This window comes from Dromaius novaehollandiae, chromosome 24 (assembly GCF_036370855.1).
Source record: "Dromaius novaehollandiae isolate bDroNov1 chromosome 24, bDroNov1.hap1, whole genome shotgun sequence".
NCBI lineage: Eukaryota > Metazoa > Chordata > Aves > Casuariiformes > Dromaiidae > Dromaius > Dromaius novaehollandiae.
In genome coordinates this window covers 1096470-1120163 of record NC_088121.1, presented here as the reverse complement: position 1 = coordinate 1120163, position 23694 = coordinate 1096470, and the positions used below count along the sequence as shown (strand labels likewise).

General features: G+C 50.8%; 1 protein-coding gene across 4 annotated transcripts in view; it reads right to left on the bottom strand.

Annotated features, from left to right (window-relative positions):
• Positions 1-23694, bottom strand: part of NPHP4 (nephrocystin 4) — a 53842-nt gene that overhangs the window by 8523 nt on the left and 21625 nt on the right. For 2 of the 4 annotated variants that reach the window (XM_064525377.1, XM_064525378.1), the window contains exons 10-22: positions 22349-22531; positions 21267-21396; positions 13098-13144; positions 11308-11687; positions 10921-11112; positions 10103-10290; positions 8367-8527; positions 7575-7755; positions 3383-3511; positions 2623-2840; positions 2307-2533; positions 1699-1885; positions 223-309 (exon numbers count right to left, since the gene is read on the bottom strand). In XM_064525377.1, coding sequence (XP_064381447.1) covers positions 223-309; positions 1699-1885; positions 2307-2533; positions 2623-2840; positions 3383-3511; positions 7575-7755; positions 8367-8527; positions 10103-10290; positions 10921-11112; positions 11308-11687; positions 13098-13144; positions 21267-21396; positions 22349-22531 — 2310 coding nt within the window. The remainder of the gene's footprint in view (positions 1-222; positions 310-1698; positions 1886-2306; positions 2534-2622; positions 2841-3382; positions 3512-7574; positions 7756-8366; positions 8528-10102; positions 10291-10920; positions 11113-11307; positions 11688-13097; positions 13145-21266; positions 21397-22348; positions 22532-23694) is intronic. The other 2 variants (XM_064525380.1, XM_064525379.1) reach the window with 2 other exon arrangements.

Here is a 23694-nt window from a genome sequence, read left to right as displayed (position 1 = left end):
CAGGTTGATTTCTGCAGCTTTGGATGACAGCGCACAGGGGAGAACAGTGCTCCTGACTCCCGACACACAGACAGGGAGGAAAATTCAGATGCCTACCTCCTCGTTGTAAACCTGCTTCTGTACGGGGGCGTTTTAAAAGACTCAAGTGTAGGTTTAGCCTGTGCTCTAAACTTTCAAGTCCACTTCAGCCTACTCCAATGGCCTTTTTCGCAGCTTACCCACCTTGATGTGCTTCGTCAGTGCGGCACCAGATTTCCACGGCGAGGAGGTGGCAGCGTCGTCACCACCACTCAGCCCCGCAGGCCCCTGCTAGACACACAAAAAAGCAGTTCGTCTCAGGAGGAAGCACTACTACGTGCGGTCAATAGTTTCTCTGGGAATCTTATCACTCACCATAAGCTTACAATAAATAAGAAAACAAAGCAGAGGGAAGTGATTATGGTACAGTTCTGCTCTGGGACACCTGAGCTCTCTTTCCCTTGGTTATAGCCTTTCCGTACGGATAAACATTCCCCTCCGGCAGGGACAGCTCCACCACCCAGGTATGAAGGTAGGATCCAGGCCTGTGAAGCACAGACTGGCCAATTCCACACTGCTTTGTGCACCTAGAATTCAGGACTCAATATCAAAACTCCTGGGATAGCAAGTCTGCTCCCCTTCATTGGGCTCCCCTCTGGGCTTTGGAGGAAGGGAGAGTTGTTTTTCTGCTTGTTCATGTTTTCTCATCACTGATAGCTCCGCTAAAATCTGAGTTTCGTTCATGAACATCATGTAGTGGCACCAGGTGACAGGGAGAGGACTTCCTAGCCTTGGCAAAGAGAGCAAAGACTCTCATGCTGGAGCTCAAGGAGCACTACTCAGCGGCAGTGCTGGCCCAGCACTCCCAGCCCTAGCACCTCGAAAGCTACCAGCTCGCAGCCGCGCGGCTTCACTCCCCGTCTGTTCTTCGCTACTGAGGCAGAAAGGGGAGCAGAGGCCATCGCGTGGACAAAATTTAATTCCTGAAGTGCAGACTAAGGCTCAAATTCATAGTTAAAAGAAAGGTTGCCAAATGTCTTTGCACAGCACTGGGAAACACAAGACCAGTTAAAAGACAGGAGAAACTTCCTTAGGTGCTGGCATTGTCCTCATGATTCAAGGGTTTTGTTTGGTTACAGTGCTTTTATCAGGGCAAGAAGCAAACCAGATTTCCCCAGATGACCTCAGCAAGCAGGATTTTTGCTCTTCTGCAGCCACTGCAGACAGACAAAGCAATCTGGAAAAACAGCAATGGATGCAACTTTTCTTTCTTTCTGATTTCTGTGCAGTGTTTTAAGTATTCTGGCTCTAAATGCCACAAAAGCAAGCACCACAGGCACCATATTCCAAAGTCTGAGTGTTTTTTATTGTGAACATCTGGTAATACCTGACTTACGTCACTCCTCCTAAACAAAATCACATTCCTGTTAAATTTCTGAAGTGTAATACCAGCTACCAGAAGCAGAGGAAAGGGAAAAGTATAAGGCACTGCATATGAAGCTAAGATGTACCACCCGCTTCCTACAAGACGTAGCATAAAATAGGGTTTAGTAGAGGCAGAGAAATGTATACAGCGAGCACCATGTTTAGATCTGCAGAAAGGCAGCAGGAGACTCTTCCTTCTTCCTGTTATTAGCACTACGCAACAGCACCTGAGCAGTGCAGAGGATTCAAGTATACCTGCGTCATGACTGCGGGGTCCGCTGAGAAGGTCTGGTATTTAAAGGGGATGTGAATGGTCTCCTTGGGACGCAGATAGACCCGAGGTCTAAGGTCCTCATGAAGATGGAACATGTCCTCTTCTACCGGAGTAACGGTCTTGGTCAGCTCTTTGAAGTGCCTCCATTCCCTCGTGTCTACTATAACGCTGGAGGAGGGACAGAGTTACTGTAAGGAGAGGACTGCATGGGGGCCCGTGTCAGCCCTCACCTCCTCCACCTCGCTCCTGAAGCGCGGCTGGAAGGCAAGGAAGGGATAAAAGTGGGGAAGGACTCCCAGCTCGCTTCCCAAGCTCTCCCCGAGGCGGGCAGAGATGCTACCTCATCGCCAGGCTGCTCTACCTGGTCTTTCCAGCCTGTAGAGCTTGTAGCTGATGGGAAGAAAACGGGGAGCACAGAGTAGGTTCTCCCAGTACAGAGCCCAGATGTACCTACGGATGCCCCCATTTCGGGTAAGCCGCAAAGGTCAGACAGACCTACTGTCTTCCTGCTGGGAGACTTTGTGCTGCCCCGGGAGGCTCAGGAGATGAGACCGTGAACACACAGGGGCGCAGAGTCGCCGGCCGCTACCTGAGCTCCGGGTGGTCGATCTCGATGGTCACCGTGTGCTGGATGTTGTAGGGGTTCTTCAGCGCGAACTCAAAGAACTCGGCCGTGCCCAGCACGGCGTACACGGTGTGGGTCGCGGTGATGGCCTGGCGCAGCATGTGGGAGATGCTCTCGGCTTTGATGCGCTCCCGGTAGGCGTCGATGACCTGCAGGTCCCGGGAGTGCTGGAGCCGCTGCTCGTGACCGCCCTGCGAGGCGGGCGGAGGCCGTGAGCAGGAGCGGCCCCTCCGCGCTCCCACCCCGTCCCGACCGCGCGCGCCACCGCCGCCGTCCTCACCGCGACGCGGGGCTTCCTCCCGCCGCCGTCCTCCTCCTCCTCCTGCGCTTCCCGCTGCCGCACCAGCGCCATGCGCTCCGCCTTGCGCCGGCGCACGGCCGGGGCCTCGCGGGGGCCGGGCTGCCGGGCCGCGCTGCCCTCCCGCCGGCGGCTGCACAGCAGGGCCGCCAGCTCGCCGTCCACGTCGGCCAGCCGCCGGGCCCGCGCCACGGGCCTGCCTGCGCCGGGGCAGAGGCGCGCGGGACGTTGAGCCCGGGGAGCCCACGGCCCCGGCAGGCCGGGCCGCTCGCCCTCGGGTGCCTCCGACGGCACGCGGCGCCCGCAGGCCGAGGATGCCGGCTCTCCGCGGGGAGGGAGGCCCGCGCTGCCCGGGAGGTGAAACGCAATCATACAGGAAAACCTGTACAACCTAACAGCCTTCTGCTACGTTGGACACTGACAAGGGGAAACAAGGGAATTCAGCAGCATGCGAGGTTGGTGCATAGTTAAGCACTGACCCAGCAAACACGGGGCTCGGAGCATTTGCAGCTCTGTAACGGGCTGCCGACTCACGGCTGGATGGCCCAAAATACAACTGGAACAAAACCCCAGTGCTGCACTAACACCAGCCATCTCACAACAGCAGAAACGCTGGACTGAGGCCACCACACAGGGCAGAGCCCGAAGCACCCCGAGCTTGGGCCTTGGCTCTGCCAGCGCCCTTGCCACCCTGAACAGCACCCAGAGGGCCTGAGCTCGGTCACGGACCGGCAGGACTTACCCGCTTCCGCGCCCACGGAGAACAAGCTGCCGCCCGGAAAGCCGCCGGCGCTGCCCTGCGACGGCACGACGCGGGAGCGGGACGGGGGCAAGGATCTCGGTTTCTGCAGCCGCTCCTCGCAGAGGTGGCCTGCACGGAGCAGAGAGCACAGGGATAAGCGGCCGGCACCACCCCGCACCGCGGCCAGCAGCCTTCGGGATTTCAGCCTGGCCACACTGCGTGCAGGAGGACCGGATCCTTCTGGCTCCCTTCAGCACCCTCCCGCACCAGCGCTGCTCCAGCTGGGAGCTCTCACCCTGGAATACTCCCCAAAAACATCATGCAGCAAACTGAAAAAAGTCTTCATAAAAAGCCAAAAACATCTTCCTAAACTCACTACCCTGCAGCAAAGTAAATCAAAGCAGACATCTTTAGGCTCTTTTGCATGCAAGTTGCTTTGATTGCTGGCAGACAGGAACGTTCCGAGATCCTCGCTGCAGACAGTGCAAAAAGCTTCCTTCGCTTGCCATTGTAGTGAGAAGGATTTAAGGCGCAGAGGCACTGTGCATCCACAGATGCAATTCCACACACATACGCCTTGCTGCTTTAAATCAAGTTAAAAACAATCCTAAAAGAATTGGCAGCTGCACCGTTTCCATTCAGCGATGGCCTCACAGGAACTTTGCAAAATTTCTCAAAGTTTAAAAGCTTTGCTGAAAAATGAAATCAAATTCAGACTTCAACTGACTCTTTCCTCCTGCTTCTAATCCAGCAACTAAGCCATTTCAATTTGGAATATATGTCAGCAGCTTATGGAAATGGACTGTAGCTGCGCAGGCAGGCATTGCTATCAAAGCCCAGAGCTAAGATACCAACTCCGATGGGGCCGGCCTAAAAATGGTTCTTTCCTCATCAAGACTGCACTGGGGCCATCCCGTGTTTCCATGACCATCTCCGTATTCGTCACTATTGCTACAGAAAGCATACGTGAGCTGAAGCCAACAGAGAAAGAAAGGGAAAATATCCAGTGCGGACTCATCTATCAGGATGTACCAGAAAAAAACTTTTCTATGTATTTTTTTCCACTGTTATAAAGTCTAATAGCAAATGATATCCCCACTATAGATCTTTACAGACAATTCAGAAATAAGCAGCAGCAGATATCCCATTGCTTATTACCCTCTACGTACTTTATGGTGTTTTCTCTAGAATCCTATTGCTATTAGATTTTATACAACTTTTCTGAGAGAGACAGGACAGCTTCCTACTAAAAAGCGATGGGGACATTGTAAGTAATTTACCGCTGATCTTTGGAGCAGATTCCGATTTTAACGTGCATTTTCTGAAATGCCAATAAGAGTTCCCGAGTTTCTGAAACTACAGTAGGTGGCCAATAAGATGCACAATTATTTCCTGGGGACAACTGTTCTGCCGCTGGGAAAATGAGTCGTTTTAGCATTTTCTCTCACGCCTACAGAAACTGAACAAAACTAGCCCTAATGCTGACCTGTCTATTGTCTTGTCTCCTTTCTCTCGCTGTGATTTACACGCACGTAAAGGTTATTCTTAGCTGTGTGGGATGAGGCTATAAAGCTGTCTGTGTATTTACCTAACCTATAAATCCGTGCTCTGTCCTTCAGGTAAAAGCACAGCAGACGCAGGGCTGTGCTGCAGTTCCTCCCCAGGGAGAGCGGCTGCTCTGCGGAGGCCATCTCCGAGGAGCCGAACTTTGGTATTTGAAAGAGCCTTGCTGCTCATTTTCCACACCTCCAAAAAATCAGGGAAAGTGTTCCTGCTCTAAAAAGATGCCATTTAGCTCCAACTCTAATCATCTCCGCTACTTTTCCACGAATGAAAGATCAGCCACTATGAACTTTAAAAGCTTCACCTTTTGCACTGCAGTTTTAAGGCACAGAGTCAACTTTAACATTTATCACTGGAACTGCACATCTTTATTTCTGTAATGGGCAAGACTACTTAAAGCTCTAGAACTCGGGACACTTCTGGGATCCTCTCTCATGCATTTGACTGCAGCCTGTGTTTAATCGCTACGGTTTCCCTTCCAGGGCCATCTTTCTCTAAGTCTTCCACATAGCAAAGAGGAAAAGAAAAGCATTTTGAGGCACAAGAGAGCCTGGTACAGAGCTATGCGACAGGACTCGGAGCACCACCTGAAGTTACTCCGCCTTCCCTTTCTGCAACCGATAAGAGATTTCAAAACGATGGCTCCACTTGGCATATGCTCATTGCAAGACCACAAATAGGCACCTGCATGAAGTCTCAAATGAGAAATTTTTCTTTAGTCCAATTTGTTTTTCTGAACAGCCCAATAAACACCATGACACATACGAAAAGGCTCTGGTGCTTAATGCTTTAAGCCAAGTTTCATAAAGAACTTTTAAAAACTTATTAACATTACTCTGCAATTAAAAAAAGAAAACAAAAACCCCACACAGGCAGAAGAATCAAAGGGTAGCTGTTGCCCTGGTATGCTGCATTTTCCTTCTCTCTTTTGCTGGGTTTGAGTTAAATCTCTCTCTGGGTTATGAATCTCAGACTCTCCTTCCCAGGAGCTTATCATACTTTCGCAGGCAAAATATGAAAATGACAGTTTAAGATATCTTATAATAGAGCTAATCTTTCTTCTGAAGATAAGATTTTAAAACCTGGAGTCACTGCACATTTATAGGCCAGTGAATTAGACGTAAAGAAGTACCCAGTACATTCTAGGAAGAATAGTGTTCTTACAGGCTGGGTTTTCTTACAGGTACAGCTTTCTGCATGCCGCCCGCTTCTCCTGTGTCTCCTTACTATTTACTAGCACCTAATTGAGTGTCACTGTTTCCATATTGCCTGTCTCAAAGCTGCCTTGCATTGGACATTTGTAAACAAGCAGGCAGAAACGACTGGAGGAGAATTAACGAGCTGTACATGTCTACCTCTTTCTGCAGCCTAATGGTGTCCCGAGCCTAAACAGAGCAGGATCACACCAGGCCCGGGATTTCCAGCTGTGCTGACCTCCCAAGCACCTGAAAACCCTCGGAGGAGCTGCAGCCACACCTCTTGCTCCAGGCCCACCAAGCACTTGCCTTCCCCAATACCAGGGCAAAATCTGGAGCAAATAAACTGTTCCCAGGTCATCTTAGATAGGCTTTTATTTTTGCAGAATAAAATCATTTTGCAAATAGCACAAAGGATAACAGCAGCTTTCATTCTGGCACAGGACCTGTAGAACTTACACCCTGATGCTGCCCTGATCCCATACAACCTTCTGGTATGCTTAAAATACTCTGCCCCAGAAAGATGACCGAAAAACCTCATTTTGCCCTAGAGCATGATTTCTGGACCCTCTGCTTTGGTACAGCTGCTCCGGGAAGCTATAAACTGAGCATTTAACAGAAGGCGCAGATGCACTCGCAGAAGCGACCCTGAAGTTAGATGGATTTTCTTTTTGTGCTGCCAGCAAACAGTATGTAAGCCATGAAAAGGGAAAAGCAAGGAAACATGGCACGACCCAGAACAATAAGGAGCCCAGAACTGAGGCTGCGAGCTAGCCGAGAGCCCGCTGCACTGCATTGCGAGGGGCTGCACTTGCGCCGAGTTTCTAAACGTCTGGGGTCGGGAGCAGTTCACAACCCCGTGGAGAGCTGACCTCAGCCCTGAAACGCTCTGGCAGCGTTCCTGTGGCACGGCCTGGAGCTGGGCTTTCAGTAGACCGTTTGTCAGCGCACAGAGCCCCGTCTGTAACAGCATCCCCCGACAATAATGCATCACAGGAGACCAGAGACGAGGCCACCGGGGTTGCATCTAATTCGGCTCTGCTACTGACTGATGGACTAAATAAAATACAATAAGGCCATACCGAGGGCCATAAATTCCAGCTAAGCACTTGTGCCTGATCAGCACAGTCAAAGGGACACTCAGACGGGTGGATCAGAGGGCCCGAGTGTGACAGCGAGTGGGAAGCTGCCCAGAGCCTGTCAGCGATAATCTCTAGACGCAGAGACTGAAATGGAGTTTAGACTATCAGAATACGAGTCTTAACATCCGATGCGTTCGGAGGTGTTTGGCACAGCAGGCGCCATTAACCTTCACTCGAACCAGTTCCAGACACGCAGCGAAGGTAACGGACAGCCCTGCCTTTGCGCCAGCGCTGGAGCGTTCACAAAGGGTCTGTGCTCAGCGACTCGGGCAGAGCGGCCGAAGCTCTTACCGACGTTGGCCAGGCAGAGGTGAAGTCGGCCCTTCACGACGACGTAGACGCCAACAGGCCGCACGGCGCCGTGTCTGAGAACGTCCCCACCCGCCACCGGCGCGTCCTGCTCGTACTCGGTCGCTGCGACCTCCAGCTCGTGGTGGCTCCTGACGGCCGTCCGGCCCTGGCGGAGCAGGTGCTGTGGAGCGAGGCAGAGAGCAGCGCGGCGGGTGCCTGAGGCTTCTGGCTAGCGCGAGGCACTCGGAGCACTGCTGCGCTTCACGTGATCTGCCAGAAGTTGTAGTAAAAAGATCCGTTTCCATTTACAAAAACAGCACGTGCATTTCCATCCTAGGCTGCTGTTGAGGAAACGGTTTCATTGCAACTGCTACCCAAGAGGATAATAACTAGGCATTTTTTAAACCACCACTCCAGATAACTCAGATCTGAGAGGTTAAAAGAACTGGATAAAGACATTTCTGGATTTCTTAACTTTTTTTTTTATACAGTGAGCCTTAGAATACCGTGAAAGTTCCAGAGAACTGGAAGAAAGTTAATGTTTTGCCATCGCTTTCAAGGATAAGATGACAAATCCTGTGATTACAGGCTTGTCAGATTGACATCGGCCTCAGTTAAACAAGAGAATGGCTGATTAAACCTTGATTAATAAAGACTCAAGGGTAATATAATAACAACGCAGCATAAGACAAAACGAAAAGCCCAGACTCTTCCTTAAAAGTCTTGCACATGAAGTAGGCATTCTTTTTCATCATTAGCAGTTGTTAAGGCTTTAGGAGAAAGGCTTGATACCTTCAATTTAACTGCAGCCGACCCAACAAGCAGCAAAGAGTCTCCATCCCAGATGTCAATCTGAAGGCTGTGGTCAGCCAGGTAACACAGAAACCAGCGCTGTTCTCCAGGCTTCAGGAAAGCAGGGTCCACCATGTATTTCAGCTGCAACCCTGGAGATCCTACAGGAAAAGGAATGCAGTAACACAAATTAGCGGGCACTAGCACACGGCTGTATCCCCATGACCTGGGATACTTTTCTGCACCAGAGAATCCTGCCCGATTATAAATTCGCTCTCACGAGGCTGTGGGGATTACGGAAGAACCCGTAACCCCGCGGCATGGCTGAGAACCAAGCCTCGGAGGCATCGAGCTGCCTAAGCTAAATCGGCATCTCTGGGACACGAAGACGCGCAGTGCCCAGTTCTCAGCACCAGGACCCTTCTCATTCTGTGCGGGTGCCACTTCAATCTAATGAACCTATCGGTCAATCAGTAACTTGCAGGTTCAAGCAGGGAATGACATCTACTCATAGAAATACTCAGTTTGTATGAACCTCTCTTCAATTTCCAGTAATAATTCCACATGGAGAAGGAACGTTATCAACTAAAAATGCTCTGCAAGAGATGGTATATTGGCTTTGTGCTCTTGGGACAAGAATCTAATAAGACAGAAAGAAAAAAGCATACTGCTAGGAGAATCAGATTAGATTACTCTAGGCAGTTTGCTTTAATGTGTTGCATCTCTTAAATACACTCAGCTACAACTGGAGTCAGCAGTCTAGATGTCTGAATCATGACACCAATACTTATTGATGTTTTACTTCATGGTTTGACATTTCGAACATTTTTAATTATATGCCACATAAACTAATGGAAGCCTGCTATTACAACAGATACCCGTCCATTCCCTCGACCTGGAGACAAGCCTAAATCTGACTGACCAAAAAAGCACTTGAGATACTCTGTTGTTTAAACTTCCCAGGTGGGTTTTCCTTGTACAATAACAAAAACAGCAAAGCACACGCAAGCAAAACAACAGCAAGAAAAGCCAAGTTTACTGATGAACTGCATGAAAGACTCAAAACAGCAATAAAATTTCAGTATTAATGTGCTTGTAAGCCCTGGGGCAAAGCCTAGTGAACAGGGAGAATTCTGTGCTTTATAAATAAATCTAGGTTGCAGGCCTTTGAACCAGGTGAATCTTTCAGCTGTCAGCAATAGATATTTCAGAGGAAGGAACAAGAGAGGCAATATGACAAGCAAATGCAGAATTACTTGACTGAAAGACTCTTCCCCACTGCAGGTAGGTGGTTCTGCCTTAAAATGTGATGTCTTATACCCCTGATAAAACTGTACATTTCCCAAGACGCAATGGTTTTCTGTATATGCAGTTAATAAAGTGCAGTTAATAAGTGATGGTAGAGCATAATGCTTCCTGTATACACTGAGTTCAGTTTTGAATCCTGCCAAGCAAGTGTTTCAAAAATGGTTCCCACTGCACTCTGCTCAACGGGCAAGTTACACACTGCAGGAAGAGACACGCTACCTTGTGCCCATTACAAATATGCTGCCTTTTAATTCCCTTCCACCTAGCTAGAGCAATCTTCATACTATCCGTCTTGTCATGTCCCTCCTATTAGATCCTGTCCTGCTCCAGCATCACGACCTGTTTTCAAGCAACTGCCAGAACCTCCAGGGCTTCTGAGGAGGACGTGCCGCGTGAGGACGCTGAAAAGCGCCAGGCCCGGAGCTTACCGCTGCTGAGGGTCCCATCTTTGTTCATCTGGACAAGGACGCGCGGAGATGCAGCTGACCGGGCCGCCTTCTCGCTGCCCGTGTCGGCCAGCTGCAGCCGCGGCGTGGTGACCGGAGGAAAGCGATAGAACTGGAAGGTGAAGAACACGGTCTTCGGCCGCGTCACTTCTAAACCGTTCTGCAGAACCCTTGACCAGAAAAAGAGTGCTTTGGGGCTAACTCATAATACTTCCTAAACTTGTTGTGCATTTGTCATCTACTGAGAAGCAGAAAAACAAGACAAGATCAGTAATATCAAAAGTATTTGGATTTCTTTGAAGACAGAGGGCATATGGTTTGCCTTTGCTTTCCAAAAACTTCATAACTCCAGCTGTCTTCTACCGTATGCTGTGATGGAAGAGCCAAGCGAAAATAACATTTCACCTTCACACAGCACACTGCCATCTATGGAAAAAACTGTGAACAATGCATCATCAAGACAAAACCACCCTCAGAGGGAAAGTCTGTCCATTAACTTTCTGAACTTAAGGTGTAGTTACAAGAAAATCCCACCTTAACTAGTTTCTGCATCACAGTGTGGCTATTGTAAGCAAAAAAATTGGAATACATTCTAAGAGCGCCTTGAAAGAAAAGTAATGCCGCTGTAGAAAACTCTTGGGGACTGTTTCCATCACGGACATTAAAATGCAGCAGCACACTTACAAGGATATATCCAAATCAAACAAGAAAGCAGGCCGTGGGTAGTTTTGGAAAAGGATTGTTTCCCAAAGGCACCTCAAATTCCCCTGAAGAATGAGTCATGACGATTTGGATCTTACCTGCTAAAAGCAAGAAACTGCAGGATTATTTCATTGCTTTGCAGAACATCAGCTTCTTCCAGCTGGGGATTGAAATTCACAGGGTCTGCGGGGTCCGCGATTTCCACCGGCTCCTTGTTACAGTCCAGGATTTCTGGGAAGCCAGAGGCGTGCAAGCGAGCCAGGGAGGCACGAGTGTGTACAGTGCTAGAACTGATGGCGAAACAGTTTTGAGTTGCTCAGTCTCTCAAACCTGGGCCTCTCTTTGGTACCCCAACAGGCTCAGCGAGGGGGTTCGGTGAGCACGGGAGCACTAAGGTAACCGGCGAGGGCTGCTAAACGCCACCAGGCAGCATCACCCCGGCAGGGACTCACCCGCCGGCGCCAAACCCCGCCGGGGAGCCTCACCTGCCTGTCTGCATCCCCACGGCAGCGATCGGCGCCTGCACGGGCGTGAAGGGCAGCTCCCGCAGCTGGTCGCTGGCGCCGGCGTCCGGGCCCGCGCAGCCGCGGCTCAGGTCGGCTTCCAGGTGAGTTATCCCGCCCGGGCCGCTGCCGTGGGACGGCTCCTGCGGAGAGAGGAGAGCACCCAGCTCCCGGGGAAACGGGGGCACGCGGCCTGGGTTCACCGCTGCCCGGGGCCCCGGTACAGTGCAAATCTCGCCCGCACTCACCGTGCGCTCGCTGCGCGGCATCCCGCGGGGCGCGGGACGCGGGGAGCCGGCGCTCCGCCGCAGAGCGGGCTCGTCTCGGCGCTGCGGGGAGGCCGACAGCTGCGACAGGGACAGCTGGAAGGAAGAAGGCTATCGTGAGCACGTCTGCTCCGCGATCGAGCTCTCTCGCGAGAAGGAAGAAACACCGCGACGCAACCTGGGCTACAGGAAATCTCCAGGCATGAGGAGGACCAGAAACTTCTCATTTTTAAAGCACCCTATGCAGTTCAGATGTTGTTTGCTCTGAAGTTTGGCTCAGGAACATCTCTGCTCCTCAGAGCAGCAGCACAGCTTGGTTGCTTGTGGGTTCACACCTCTGTTTCTTACTTTAGCTGCTGTGCTGCACTCCATTTTGCAAAGGGAGGAATAAGAAAATGTGGCAGAAAAATCAAACAGCTTAATACAGTCCTCTGAAGCACTTCATCGAAAATATTTGCGAGCATCGATCCCTGCACCGAGATAAAAAAAACCAAAGAGATAAAATATTGCAGTATTCACAGCTCTTCTTAAAGCTTGACAGCTCTCCATGGAGAAATCATGCATCATAGTCAGCATTTACCATGGGACAACAGTAGCTAGAAAATCTGGTTCACCAAAAGCCAGAACTGCCCTTAAAAATAGTAAATTTGCAGCGTGAAAATAGCTCAGAGACTTCTGTCCAGCAAAGTATATGCAGAATTTGTTTTGCTTCCTCTGAGGATGTGGATTTTAGCAGTATGTTTAGTGTTATTTGGCCACAGCCGCCTTGAAAACCGACAGCCAACAGGATATCAAAAATGCTCTCAGCAACTGGCTGGCATTATGCGAACGTAGCTATTTCCAAGGAAATGTCACTGCCTGCTAACCGTCCAAGCAGCTCAGCAGCTTTCCCACGCGGACAATGCACACCCTGGGCAGGACTCGGGCAGTTTCTTCACACAAACAGGGCCTTTATGGGAAGAAAATCTCCCCAGAGCAGACTTACCAAGATAACTTATTAGTGATAACTCTAATAAAGATAGTTATATCATGAACATAACATGATAAAAAGAGAAAATGAGTGGCAGCAGCAGATACTCCCACCACTGCAGATTCATCTGCTGCAGTACTCTGTGCGCAGGTGGGTTAGGTGCGTCGGGCTGGAGGAGCCACGCTCTCAGTGCTCTGCTTCTCCGCTCCTTGTCCCCATCAGCATTTTGGCCACAACACCCCCTTCACCTCTTTGCTTCCTGCCTCCCCCCAACAGATCCAAGCTCTGTCATTTACTACTTAGGCCTGAGTTATGCTGCTGGGGAAAACAGTCTTCTAACCTCCCACACTCCTACCTCCAAACTTCATTTATCTGCCATAGATTTTAACAACTGAACACTGTAACATGTCTGTAAATATGTAAACAAAGTCAGGAGCAGGTATTTCTCTGCCTTGGGTGGAACGTAGGGGAGGCAGGTAGCTCACGGCCAGCTGCAGCCGGGGCAGCCCCGAGCAGTCGGCACGGCCAGCACTTACCCCCGGGCCCTGGCTGGAGGCCATCGTCCGAGGCGAAGATGCTGAACCTGGGGGAGGCAGAAAGACACATTCTAGCGATGCTGCAAACACCCGGATTCGGATACGTCAAGCGCCACAGGCTGCCTGCGCTAAAGCCAGCGGCAGCTTTGCTTTTGATCAGCGTCTAACGCGATACAACTTCTGTTACCTATCAGCTTATTTTTCAGAGAGCTGAACCCGTTCAGTGAGGTGGCCTACTGTTTCTCAGCCGCTTGTTTGCCTTGTTTTTCCAACAGGCTTATTACCTGGGAGGGGTGGAAATGTAGCACTTCTCCAGAGCCGTCGGTTATTTTGCCAGGAATTGGGCTAAATCTGCCAGTTAGTGTTTTCCTGTTGTAAAACACAGCTCCCCTATCTCCGGGCAGGGCCGCAGCTTCCCTTAAAGCCACGTGGTACTAAGTGGATTGCCTAATGAGACGCGAAAGTTTTGGGATACTTAAGGTTTTCATAGCCCTTCCATTACTTCTTGTCGCTACTTTCATCTGTTCCTACATTCATGCCCTGAAACCATATGAGTTTTATTGTGTTTATATTTGGCTGGTCTACTTGTTCACTGGCACAAGATGAACTTGCTGTTGCACTAAGCAGCAAATCCTTTAGAACAGGCTAGGAACACAGATGTTTTCTGGCAATGTTAAGACTTTATTTTGCTTTCACTACCACATATATTTCAGCTATTTCGTTCTGAACATTTTCCAAAGCAAATTGCCCCGTTTCCCTTCTGTCTAAAATACTGTTTTCTTTCCATTAGAACGACTCTGGCCATTCTTAAAACGACCGTGCATAGAAACACACAGGGCACAGGAGCTGTCGGCAGGGCAGAGCTACCGCGGGGTTCCCAGAGGACGTGTTAGACCACTGATTTAGAGCAGCGCAGAATGAAGCTACACGCATTGCTGTAGATGTACGACACTGAGGCATTTCGCAAATACAGTAAAGGCAGATATAGCTCAAAATAAAACAAAGTATTAGCATAGCACCTCAACAGTTACTGAAATCATGTCACCTTCAAGTGTTCTGATAAAGCATCCAATCGTTCAGCCATCGCTGTGGAACCGTACTGATCTGGAGTAATCCAAGATCTTTCTCTGTCCGGCTGTCCTATAAATCTCCAGAGAAAAGCACCTATGCTGTCACACGGTAGATGGGTCTGCATACACCCAGGGAACAGCATCACTTCGAGCAAATTTCAGGCTCTACCGAAAATGGCACTAAAACGTGCGGGAGCACAAAATAGCTGATAAAGCGTCAAGCAGACTTAACTATATCCTCAGTGGAGGTAAGAGGCAGAAACTCAAGTTAGTTTGTGGTTTTCCTGTTTGTGGAAAGTGAGATTCCAGCCAGATTTCAGGATTCAGACTGCTGCTGCCCAGAACACCTGGAATGCGTATAATCTACGGATGCTGGTACTCGCGACAGTTCACGAGCCTTTCCCTAATGCCTGCTATTTTCTGAAATGCAGAACACAAGGATGCAACAACAGCGGGAATGTACGCAGCAAGTACTGTTATTTGGGCACCATCATAGGACGGTTGCTCTGTAAGGCATAAAATACTGGTTTGCAGCACAACTAGTAATCAAGTCAACAGAAGATTACTCAGCCTTCCTCAGCCAGAAGGACCAGATGGTGATAAGTTTTCCAATGAAGCTCTAAAAAAGTGAATAAAATGCTCTTTTCAGCAGCTTGGGGTGCAAAATTGCTTTTTGCACATGGCCTCTTTTGGAGCTGCTCACCTCGCTCCGTTGCTGGAACGTTACTGTACTTGGAGCTCTGCGAAGCAGCTGCGCGGTATCTGCTCACTGCTCTTCCAAAAGCTGCTAGAAGAAGTGAGCTGTGCGGTCATGCTACATCAGCAGCCATCATTAACATGGATCTAACCTAACGAATTGTGTTAAGTACAGCTGTGAACTTATAATTGCTGTGAACTTTCTAAATAGGTAAAACAAGCATTAGCTCTGATCACAGTGAACAAGTCAGCTCTGGAGCCACGAGACACCTAAGCAGGCCTGTTGCAGAATTAATGCCCAAGATGCCCAGGAGAACAAAATTAACCGATCATGTCCCAGGTGGTAAATGGGACTGAAGTAACAGCAGCCAAAGGGTCTCCCATAACGTACGAGCCATTTCAAAAACGCCTCTCCTGTGCACTGAGCAAGCGAGAGTGAGGCAGCCTCAACAGCAGGGATGATCTCCTGCGCACTTTAGGATGGAGGGCCTGAAGGTCTACGTAGTCCTTTCCATAGCACATCATCTCAGCCCCCATCCTCAGCTGGAAAGGCCAGTGTCAGTAAGGCTTGTGCCTTCCGAGCTGAAGGCAAGAAAGGCACCTTAAAAATGTCTCTGCCAGTTATTTTCCAGCAAAGCCTACGTAGTAGGGAACTGCCACTCTGAGTCGTTGTTATTAAAGAGGGGAAAAAAAAGCAGAGTAAAAACATCAGCCAGAAGCTCCAGCTTCCCTTCGGGCTGCAGCTAGCCTGATGGGAGCTGATAGCTAGGCTCTGCGCACAAGCGGCACGGACCTCCGCTGTCGCCTGGGCGATGCGAACGGAAAGGCGCCGGGACCCGCTCGCTCCCCGCGCGCAGCAGCCCGCCTCCTGCCACCGCGCTGCCGTTCGATACGAGCCACAGGTAGCTGCCTCCGCTAATCCCCGTCACCGCACGCTTCTGCCGCTGCACGGGGCAACGAACGCCCGCTCCGGGGCTCGCTCACGCAAACGGAGCGCGGGACCCTGAAGGGCTCCGCGAAGAGAAGCGTCTACCCGGGAGGGAGGTCGGGCAGCCGGGACCTCACCTTACGTCGCCTCTTCTCCTCCTCAGCAGGAGGAAGGGCAACAGCGTCTGCTCTGCCAGAGCCGCCGCGGTGGCCGGAGGCACGAGTGGCGACGCTGGGCTCGGCCGCTGTCCGCCAGCCCAGCTCCGTGCTCTGAAACGACTCAAAAGCTGAAGCGAGAGGGCACGACGGGAAGGAAAAGAGCGGAGCAGCTCAGCCCCACCGCTCCGACGGGGCGAGGAGAGCGATGCTCTTGTTGGGGAAGGAAGGCGACCACAGCCATCCCTCCGACCCAGCCACCTCCGCGACTTAGCTGCGACTCACGGCACCCCCGAGAATCGGGAAAATCCACAGAGGTCGTTTCCGAAATTGCCTCATCCACATCAAAAATAACCACAACTTAAAACAGTTTAACCAAACTCAGAGAAGGGAACCTCACCTGCCCCGCTGGAGCATCCTCACGGCGTGGCGGGGAGCTGCCTGTCCTTAAGCCACCCCGCAATGCTGTACCTATCCTTATCCGAGGTGAAGCACTAAAATCTAGCGATGCTCCAGAAATCTGACACTTTCCGTGCGGCGATTCAGCACACGTACCACCTAGATTCTGCTAGCCTGTCCTCCTTCCGCTGGCAGGCGAGCCGCACGACCGCTGCTGGAGCTCTTTTTCCCCAGCGAGGCCGATATTGTGGTGCCACAGCTGGTGTCTGAAGAGGCTGCGGCATCTCCAAAACGGGGACACTTTCTTGAGGGGACAAAAGCCAGTCAGAACAGACAAACCGCTAAGCCACTGAACTGTTTCCAGGCAAACGTGCCTCGCTGTAATACCAGAAGCCTGAAAAATCGAGGGTATAAGCGGAATTGTCTTTAAATAGACTGTTTATCAAAGTTCTCCAGGAGGCTTTAGTGGCTCTTCAGGAAGCACGCATCCAGAAGCGATTACCATATCACGCTACATGAGAGACTTTCCAGCTGCCTATCATCTATAATGCAGCAGTAAGAGGCTAGAGTAAACGACTGTCTTCCAAGCGATGCTAAAAGCTAACTTCATTCTAGAAAGCCTTCCCAAATTCTCTGAGACAAAAGAAAAATTAGGTTGCCAACTGCAGCAAGTTTCCAGGCCTGTCCAGAGATTAATTTTTCCTGACATCCTATTACTCTGCAGGCAGTTTCTGCTTGCCAAATGCGGCTGTCAAAAAATTGTTAGGATTTTTCATTCAGCGTTTCTGTCACTTGATCACGTAACAAACCTCTGAAGCCATTTGCTCTTGGCAGAGAAACCCCCGACAGAAGAAGTTAATCAAAAATGCAAACAGACTCCTGCACTTCTCGTCTGCCCGTGCGGGCACCCGCGTTGCCGTGCAAGGGCGCGCGGGCGCTGGGCTGCTTTTTGCCCGGTACCCCCCATTTCCAGGCCCACTGCTCACGCTTGTCCCCAGCCTAACTCCGGCCTTGCAGAGTGCAGCCTGTCCCTTTCGCGGAAGATTTACCAACAAGGAACCGGAGATTCCCAGGGACCCGCGGGGAAGCCGAGGGCTCCCGCGGACGGACGCACGTCGCTGTGCACGGGAACGCACACGGGCGTTGCGCTGACGACTGGACGCAGACCGAGGTGCCTCTTTTACCCGGAGGCATTTGCTACCCCAGGAAGCGGTGCCTGCGGGAGGACCGGGAGGACCGAGGCCACCGCAACCCGGCTGTTGCTTGGCAACCTGCTGCAGTTCAGGCAGAGGAACCGGGCGGCTGTTCCGGGAGGCAGGGACGCAGGAGGAGCAGGGGAGCAAGCGCGGGGCTGGCCGGCAGGGCTGCGGCCGCCCCGGTGCCAAGGCCAGGCTCGTGCACCCTCCGAAATCCCGAGGGCACGCCGCGACCCGTGCGTGCTGCCAGCGGGCCGGACAGGGCCCCGGGCTGCGCGACGCCGGGGAGCACCCGCACAGCACAAACTCGGCTTTCGCCACCGGCCACGAACACACCTACTCAAACAGAGACCAAGCACGCAATTAAAAATAGGTGCTCGGCCAGTTAAAGGGAAGAGGTTTCCGTAATCAGACAAGCCCAGCCACAAGCACGCTGGGGGCAGAGGCAGAGGCAGCAGAGAGGCTGGCAAGCCTTGGGATGCCGCCTGAAGCATATAATACAGAGGCGCTCTTACCTCAAACGACACGCTTAACGTTAATAAACCAGGAGCGGTCAAGGCAGGAGGCTGCGAGCACGCGAACAGCCCTCCCGGGCGTTCATCCGGGGCTTGCAGCTATCCACAATGCCTCTTCAGCAGCAGCGTCACCAGTACATCTTCATCTTCCAGATGCAGCCCTGCAAGTTTCGCAGCCCGGCACTCGCGGGAGGCGGCCCCAGCCTGCCACGCGCGACACGCGTCCCGCTCCGGCTGCAAGGCCGGGACGCAACGTGCCTCCGAGTGTTACCCGCACACCCGCTCCCCGACCGGGAGAAGGGCTCGTCCAGCCCCTCCAAGGGGATCGGTTTGCCTAACAGGAGACAGCAGCTCTCCCCACAGACTCCACTACTTACTGTCGTATCAGAATCACTCCCTTAGAGTACAGGTTCTTTGGGGACGAGGAATAACTCTTAACCCAGCAAGGCCCTAACTCCGTGACTGCAGTGTGTTGCAGTACAGCACTGCCCAGCGCAGCCGTAGCCTGCGCGTCTGCCACAGCGTTTCCGACGGCAGGGCAAGCGGGACGCAGGGCAGCCCCGGCCAGGCCGCGGTGCCTGCACGGGCTCCGCACGCCGGTCAGCTCGGCACGCCCGCACCGCCCGCGGGCACCGGCTCGGGGACCGGCTCCGACGCTTCCCGGCACGTCCCCTGGCTCCCCGCTTGGCTACGCGCCGTGCTATTTTGGTGGTAATTAGCTAGTCCAGACCATCAGCTACAGCAAGCTCCCCCGCACGCAGAACTGGAGCGCGATGTTATTTTGCATGCTGGCACAGCTTTCCTCGGTCCCCCCCGCGTGGCTTCCGAGTATGGTACATGTTAAGACACACTTACTTCTTTTTGCCACATGGCAGCTCGCTGCATGTTACTGACTGAAACTAGCAAGATCGCATTTGTAAGAGATCCTTCAAGCAGCATCAGGAACCTCCCAACAGCCTCACGGCTGTACCAAGGAGAGCCTGACCCGGTATCTCCCCACACTCCAAACCGCTAAATCGCTCCAATTGACCTTCCAGGATTTCTGCTTTAAACCCACAAGCCCAAGCCCACAGAGCCCGAAGGCTGGCGAGCCGAAGCGGGTCGGCGGCGTCCCCGGCAAACCCACGGTGCCACTGCCATCTCGTGGAAGCAGCACGGCAGCTCCGCGGCAGGGCGCGGGACCGAGCCCGCGCTGCTCCCCAAACCCCAGGCACCGCTGGGGCCGGCGAGCCCAAGCGCTTCACTTAAGCTCACAGCTACAACATCAGGCTTACCACAAGAACCACCCAAGTTTGTAAGATATTCAAAGAGAAAAGGCTCGGTCATAACTTAACAGCTGTTACGTATTTAAAGACCGAGACTTGCATGGGAACGCAGGCAAGAGCGGGAACGAAGCTGTAGAGGAAATGGGAGAAACTAAGACCTAATTCAAAGGATTTCAGCAGTCAAGTAATAAAGTAACATTATAAATGGCAAGCTATAAAACAGATAATTTCCCAGATTATGCTGTTCCATGACACTTTGCTATACATGAGGTTCCACTTCATATGGGAGCTAAAGCTCCCACGTTGTAAAGGGTGCGACAGCAGCGATAGCGAGACAGGAAGGCACAAGCCCGCAGAGCGAACGGGGAGGCCGGAGATGCTGCAGGTGACTCCGAGGTGCTCCCGAAGAGAGACTGACCCCAGCTTTGGGGCAGCGCAGGGCAGCACAGGCTGAGCACCCTCGCTCGCGCCCGTCCCGTGGGCGGCACGCCTGGGAAGGCCCTGCCGGCCCCAAAGCTGGTGTGCTGCCAAGGGCCGGGGCTACCGGACAGAGCTCCGCGTGGCAGGGAAGCAAGCTCCTTCTCTGGGCCTCCGCTCCTGCCTGCCCAGCTATGAAAAGATTCGCTCCAGGCTTAATCATCAGCTGCAGAAACCCGGCACGGCTCCTTCCTCGCGTGCAGTGGCACATCTGAAATAAGCCGCCTGTTAGTGATGGATGACACAGGCCTCCGCCTGCAGAACAGGTCACCGTTATGTGAAAGCCACCACAGAACACAAAAACCGGCTGCCCAACAGGCAATTCAGGGTTAAAACTAGCACTTGTCCGTACTGCAAAACATTTACTAACAGATGACTTCTCTGGCAGCCCCTCAAGTACAAATGGCCCTACAGACTTCAGTAACAATGCCACATTAATAAGGTAATAAACTCACATATTGATGTTTAAACAGGCAGTTAAGTTGAGAGCAATCTGGTTTGCACATCCATAGATAGATTGAAAGAGATTAAGAACAACAGAGCAGAGTGACTTTCAATGAAAGAGGAACATTCTTCACTGCAGAATCCATGGTGAAACAATCAAATTATTCCAAGCCACATAAATAAGCAAATTCGTTTTCTCTTATTTTGATCCCACATTCTGGGGTGGAAAGTTCAGATAGGAATCAAGATCTATGAGTTTGTTTCCTGACAATCATGAAAGAGAGCAGATGGAAACAAAGGAATAGGAGCTGGAAAGGATTTTCAAGAGCACTGGGCATTGATTTAACTCCATTCCCAAGTCAAAGTCAATGGAAATTTTATTTCTGTCTTCAATACACATAACAGATCAGTGCTGAAAATCCTACCATCTGGTATTCTTGTGCTATATATATATATTCAGATGTGCACATACACGTATGCAGGCCTGGTTTTTTCTCAGCTAGACCCTGGAACAGATTCACTTGCGTTAGAGGTACATGCTGATTAAATGCGTTGCTGTCACGTTCCATAAACTGCAGCTAAACAAGATTATTTATTATTCAGTCTATAATTGACAACTCTTCCATCCTCAACCATCTGGAAGGACTAAGAGTTTAAAGAGACAAGTAGTGCCAGCAGCAGGGAGCAATACATTTCTGTGTGGCTGTAAGGCTCTTCCAGGAGTTTGCAGCAGTTCAACACAGAAGCCCCCAAATACTGTTACAGTGACCCGGAATACGAATGGTTGACGACATCCTGGAAATTACTGTGGTTTTTGCACATGGCTGAGTTCTAATGTCACAGTTGCATTTTGCAAATTAAAAAGTAAAAATGAGAGTTGAATTCAAACTGATGTAAGCTTGATTCACTATGATAATTCACAAACTAGTTCACTGAACTTCATCTGAAGTACTGTTTTTGCTTCTGATCAGATACTGATGCTACACTCTACACTTTAAATACCACCAATATGGAAAACACTCACGCGGAGATGGTGTAGGAGGCTTCTCTGAATCTTCTCCGTCTTTACTTAAGATATCTGTAGAAGCTGCAAGATGTTCTTCTGAATCAGTGGAAACGTGGAATTGGACAGTACCAGACTCGAATTGCCTCACCTGAAATGTTGAAGTGAAATGAAATGCTTTTAAAAGAAAATGTGCTATGTACATACTCTTTCATATCTCTGAAAAGAGAGCCAATTTTCTCACCCTGCAGTCAGAAAAACTACAGTGCAAGAAGTGTCTTTCCAGGCATACGGAGGCAGAGCTGGCAGGGATTTACATTTTAATAACATCACCAAAAATCTGTCCACTTGCAGAAACAAACATTTGCAAACTCTTTCTACAGCCTACCTGAGGCATAAAATTTTGCTGAGTTAAGAACATGCACATATATTTCACTGGCTACTTAAAATTAAGCTAGGGAGTAGACTCAAGCGCTCTGCCTTTTACACAAATACATGTGAACGTGAACGACCCAATCTACAACGGAGCAAGCTACGCAGCCGTTCAGCTTTGTGTCCGTGGCAGAGAGCAATCCGTGCAGTTTAGCCCCATTATGGAATTCCGGAAACAACTCAGACACTCTTTTGTGAGATCCTTCCCCAGTAGTAATTTCTTTTTACTGATAAACCACAAACACTTTGCAGCAAGGTCTTCTACCTGTTATATGTATGTACATCACTTAGGATAAAATAGCTCAAGTAATGATGGCCTCCAACAAGTATCACAGTAAGTAACATGTTCACCAACTATATGACAGGTCAGTCTGCATATTCACCATAAATAATTAAAGCAAAACAGCAGCTGATAATGTAGGCGCACTATGTATAGCACACGTGTATATTGGCAGGTTGTTATCCTTGCTCTTTCCTCATGATTCTTTATTCACCCACAGATTTGCTAAGAGCCTCCCTATTGCCTGGGCACTTGAGATTCTTCTAAGGAGCTTTTTAAATGGAAAGGCCCCACGCTGGGCCTGTCCTGAAAGCCAACTGGACGTTCACATGTGTCTGCAATGCAGAAGAACTCACACAAGCACCGAAGAACTCACACAAGCGTCCCTTACCTTTGCAGAGCTGGCGCTGTTTGGGGGGGTCTTGTACACCAGGACGTGGCCGGGGTTGTGCCGAGTGCCTCCCCGCAGGGGCACCGCCACCTCCGAGGAGCCGGAGCCCAGGAAGGGGCTCCACGCGGCCCACCGGACCGAGTGCATGTAGGCTGCCTTGCTCAGAGGCGCGGCGGACAGGGCCTAGGGAAACGGGAAAAAGGGAGCGCGATGAGCGTCGGGACCCACGCGTTAGCACAGGAGCCATACCGCGGTCACGGAGGTGACAAAATAAAAATAGGTTAAATAATCATCAGCCGTTTTCTGCCCAGTGAGCAATAAAGTTTTGTAGCATTCAGAATTTATGGTAGACTCTCTTCTGCCTTTAGAAAAATTGTGTCACACTTCCTACAGTACCTCTCTCTACCCTAAAAGAGGACGAGCAGGCTTTCACTGTTTGTGTATTTCTGGAATTCTTCATACGGACCACTTTGTGCTGCAACGAAAGAAAGCACCAAAGAGCAGGTCACAAAACGTGGCCTCGAAGGGACAGCACATCTTTGAGCTCGCACAGCCCATAACAGAAATGCCATTTACCGTTTCACCTGTCACTGCCAAAACGGCAGTTTTATACACTCGGAGAACAGGCTGAAGAGACTGCCCATGTACCTCTGACAGTCCGATGTCTATCGTTAAGGAGACAGGCCTCCGGGCTGGTTTTGGTTTGGGTGCAAGGGTGGGAAGCGATGGGGAAGGCAAAGTTACACTCTCTGAGGTGAGAAAACCATCTACATACTAACAGTAAAGAGGGTTTTTTCTTCCTGCTGAGCAGCTCTAAACCTCTGGTACCTGATGAAGGTTGGCGCAAAACAGTGCTCCAGTGTTAGTATAATATAAAAGAATGAATGCCATCAAATAAACTAGGGCTCTTATCTGCAGCTATACATTTTCCACCCCTGACTCCAATATTATAGAAATCGCTTACCACTGCTTTCAGCACATTTTTGAGACGTGCCACTTTCAAGCACTTGGTCTTTCCAGACCCATTTTTGGCAGAGCACAACATTCTCTTCAAATCACTGACTTTTCAGGTGCAAAGACACACCGGCAATACTTTTCTGAGGGACAGGGACAGAGCGTTGATCCCGTGTACAGCGTTCGGGACCATTTATACCTCTCAGTTAAAGATTACTGGGCTGGCTTGCTCACACGTTTACAACGCTTGTCTCCCCTCCACTCTCTACCACTGGCAGTGCAGACAGATAAAATCATGTACAAAGTCGTGTTTCTGTTTGAGGTTAAACAAAATCATGGCTACAGCTGCATACAGATATGAATCCTACTTTCTCACTGTAATCATTGTATCA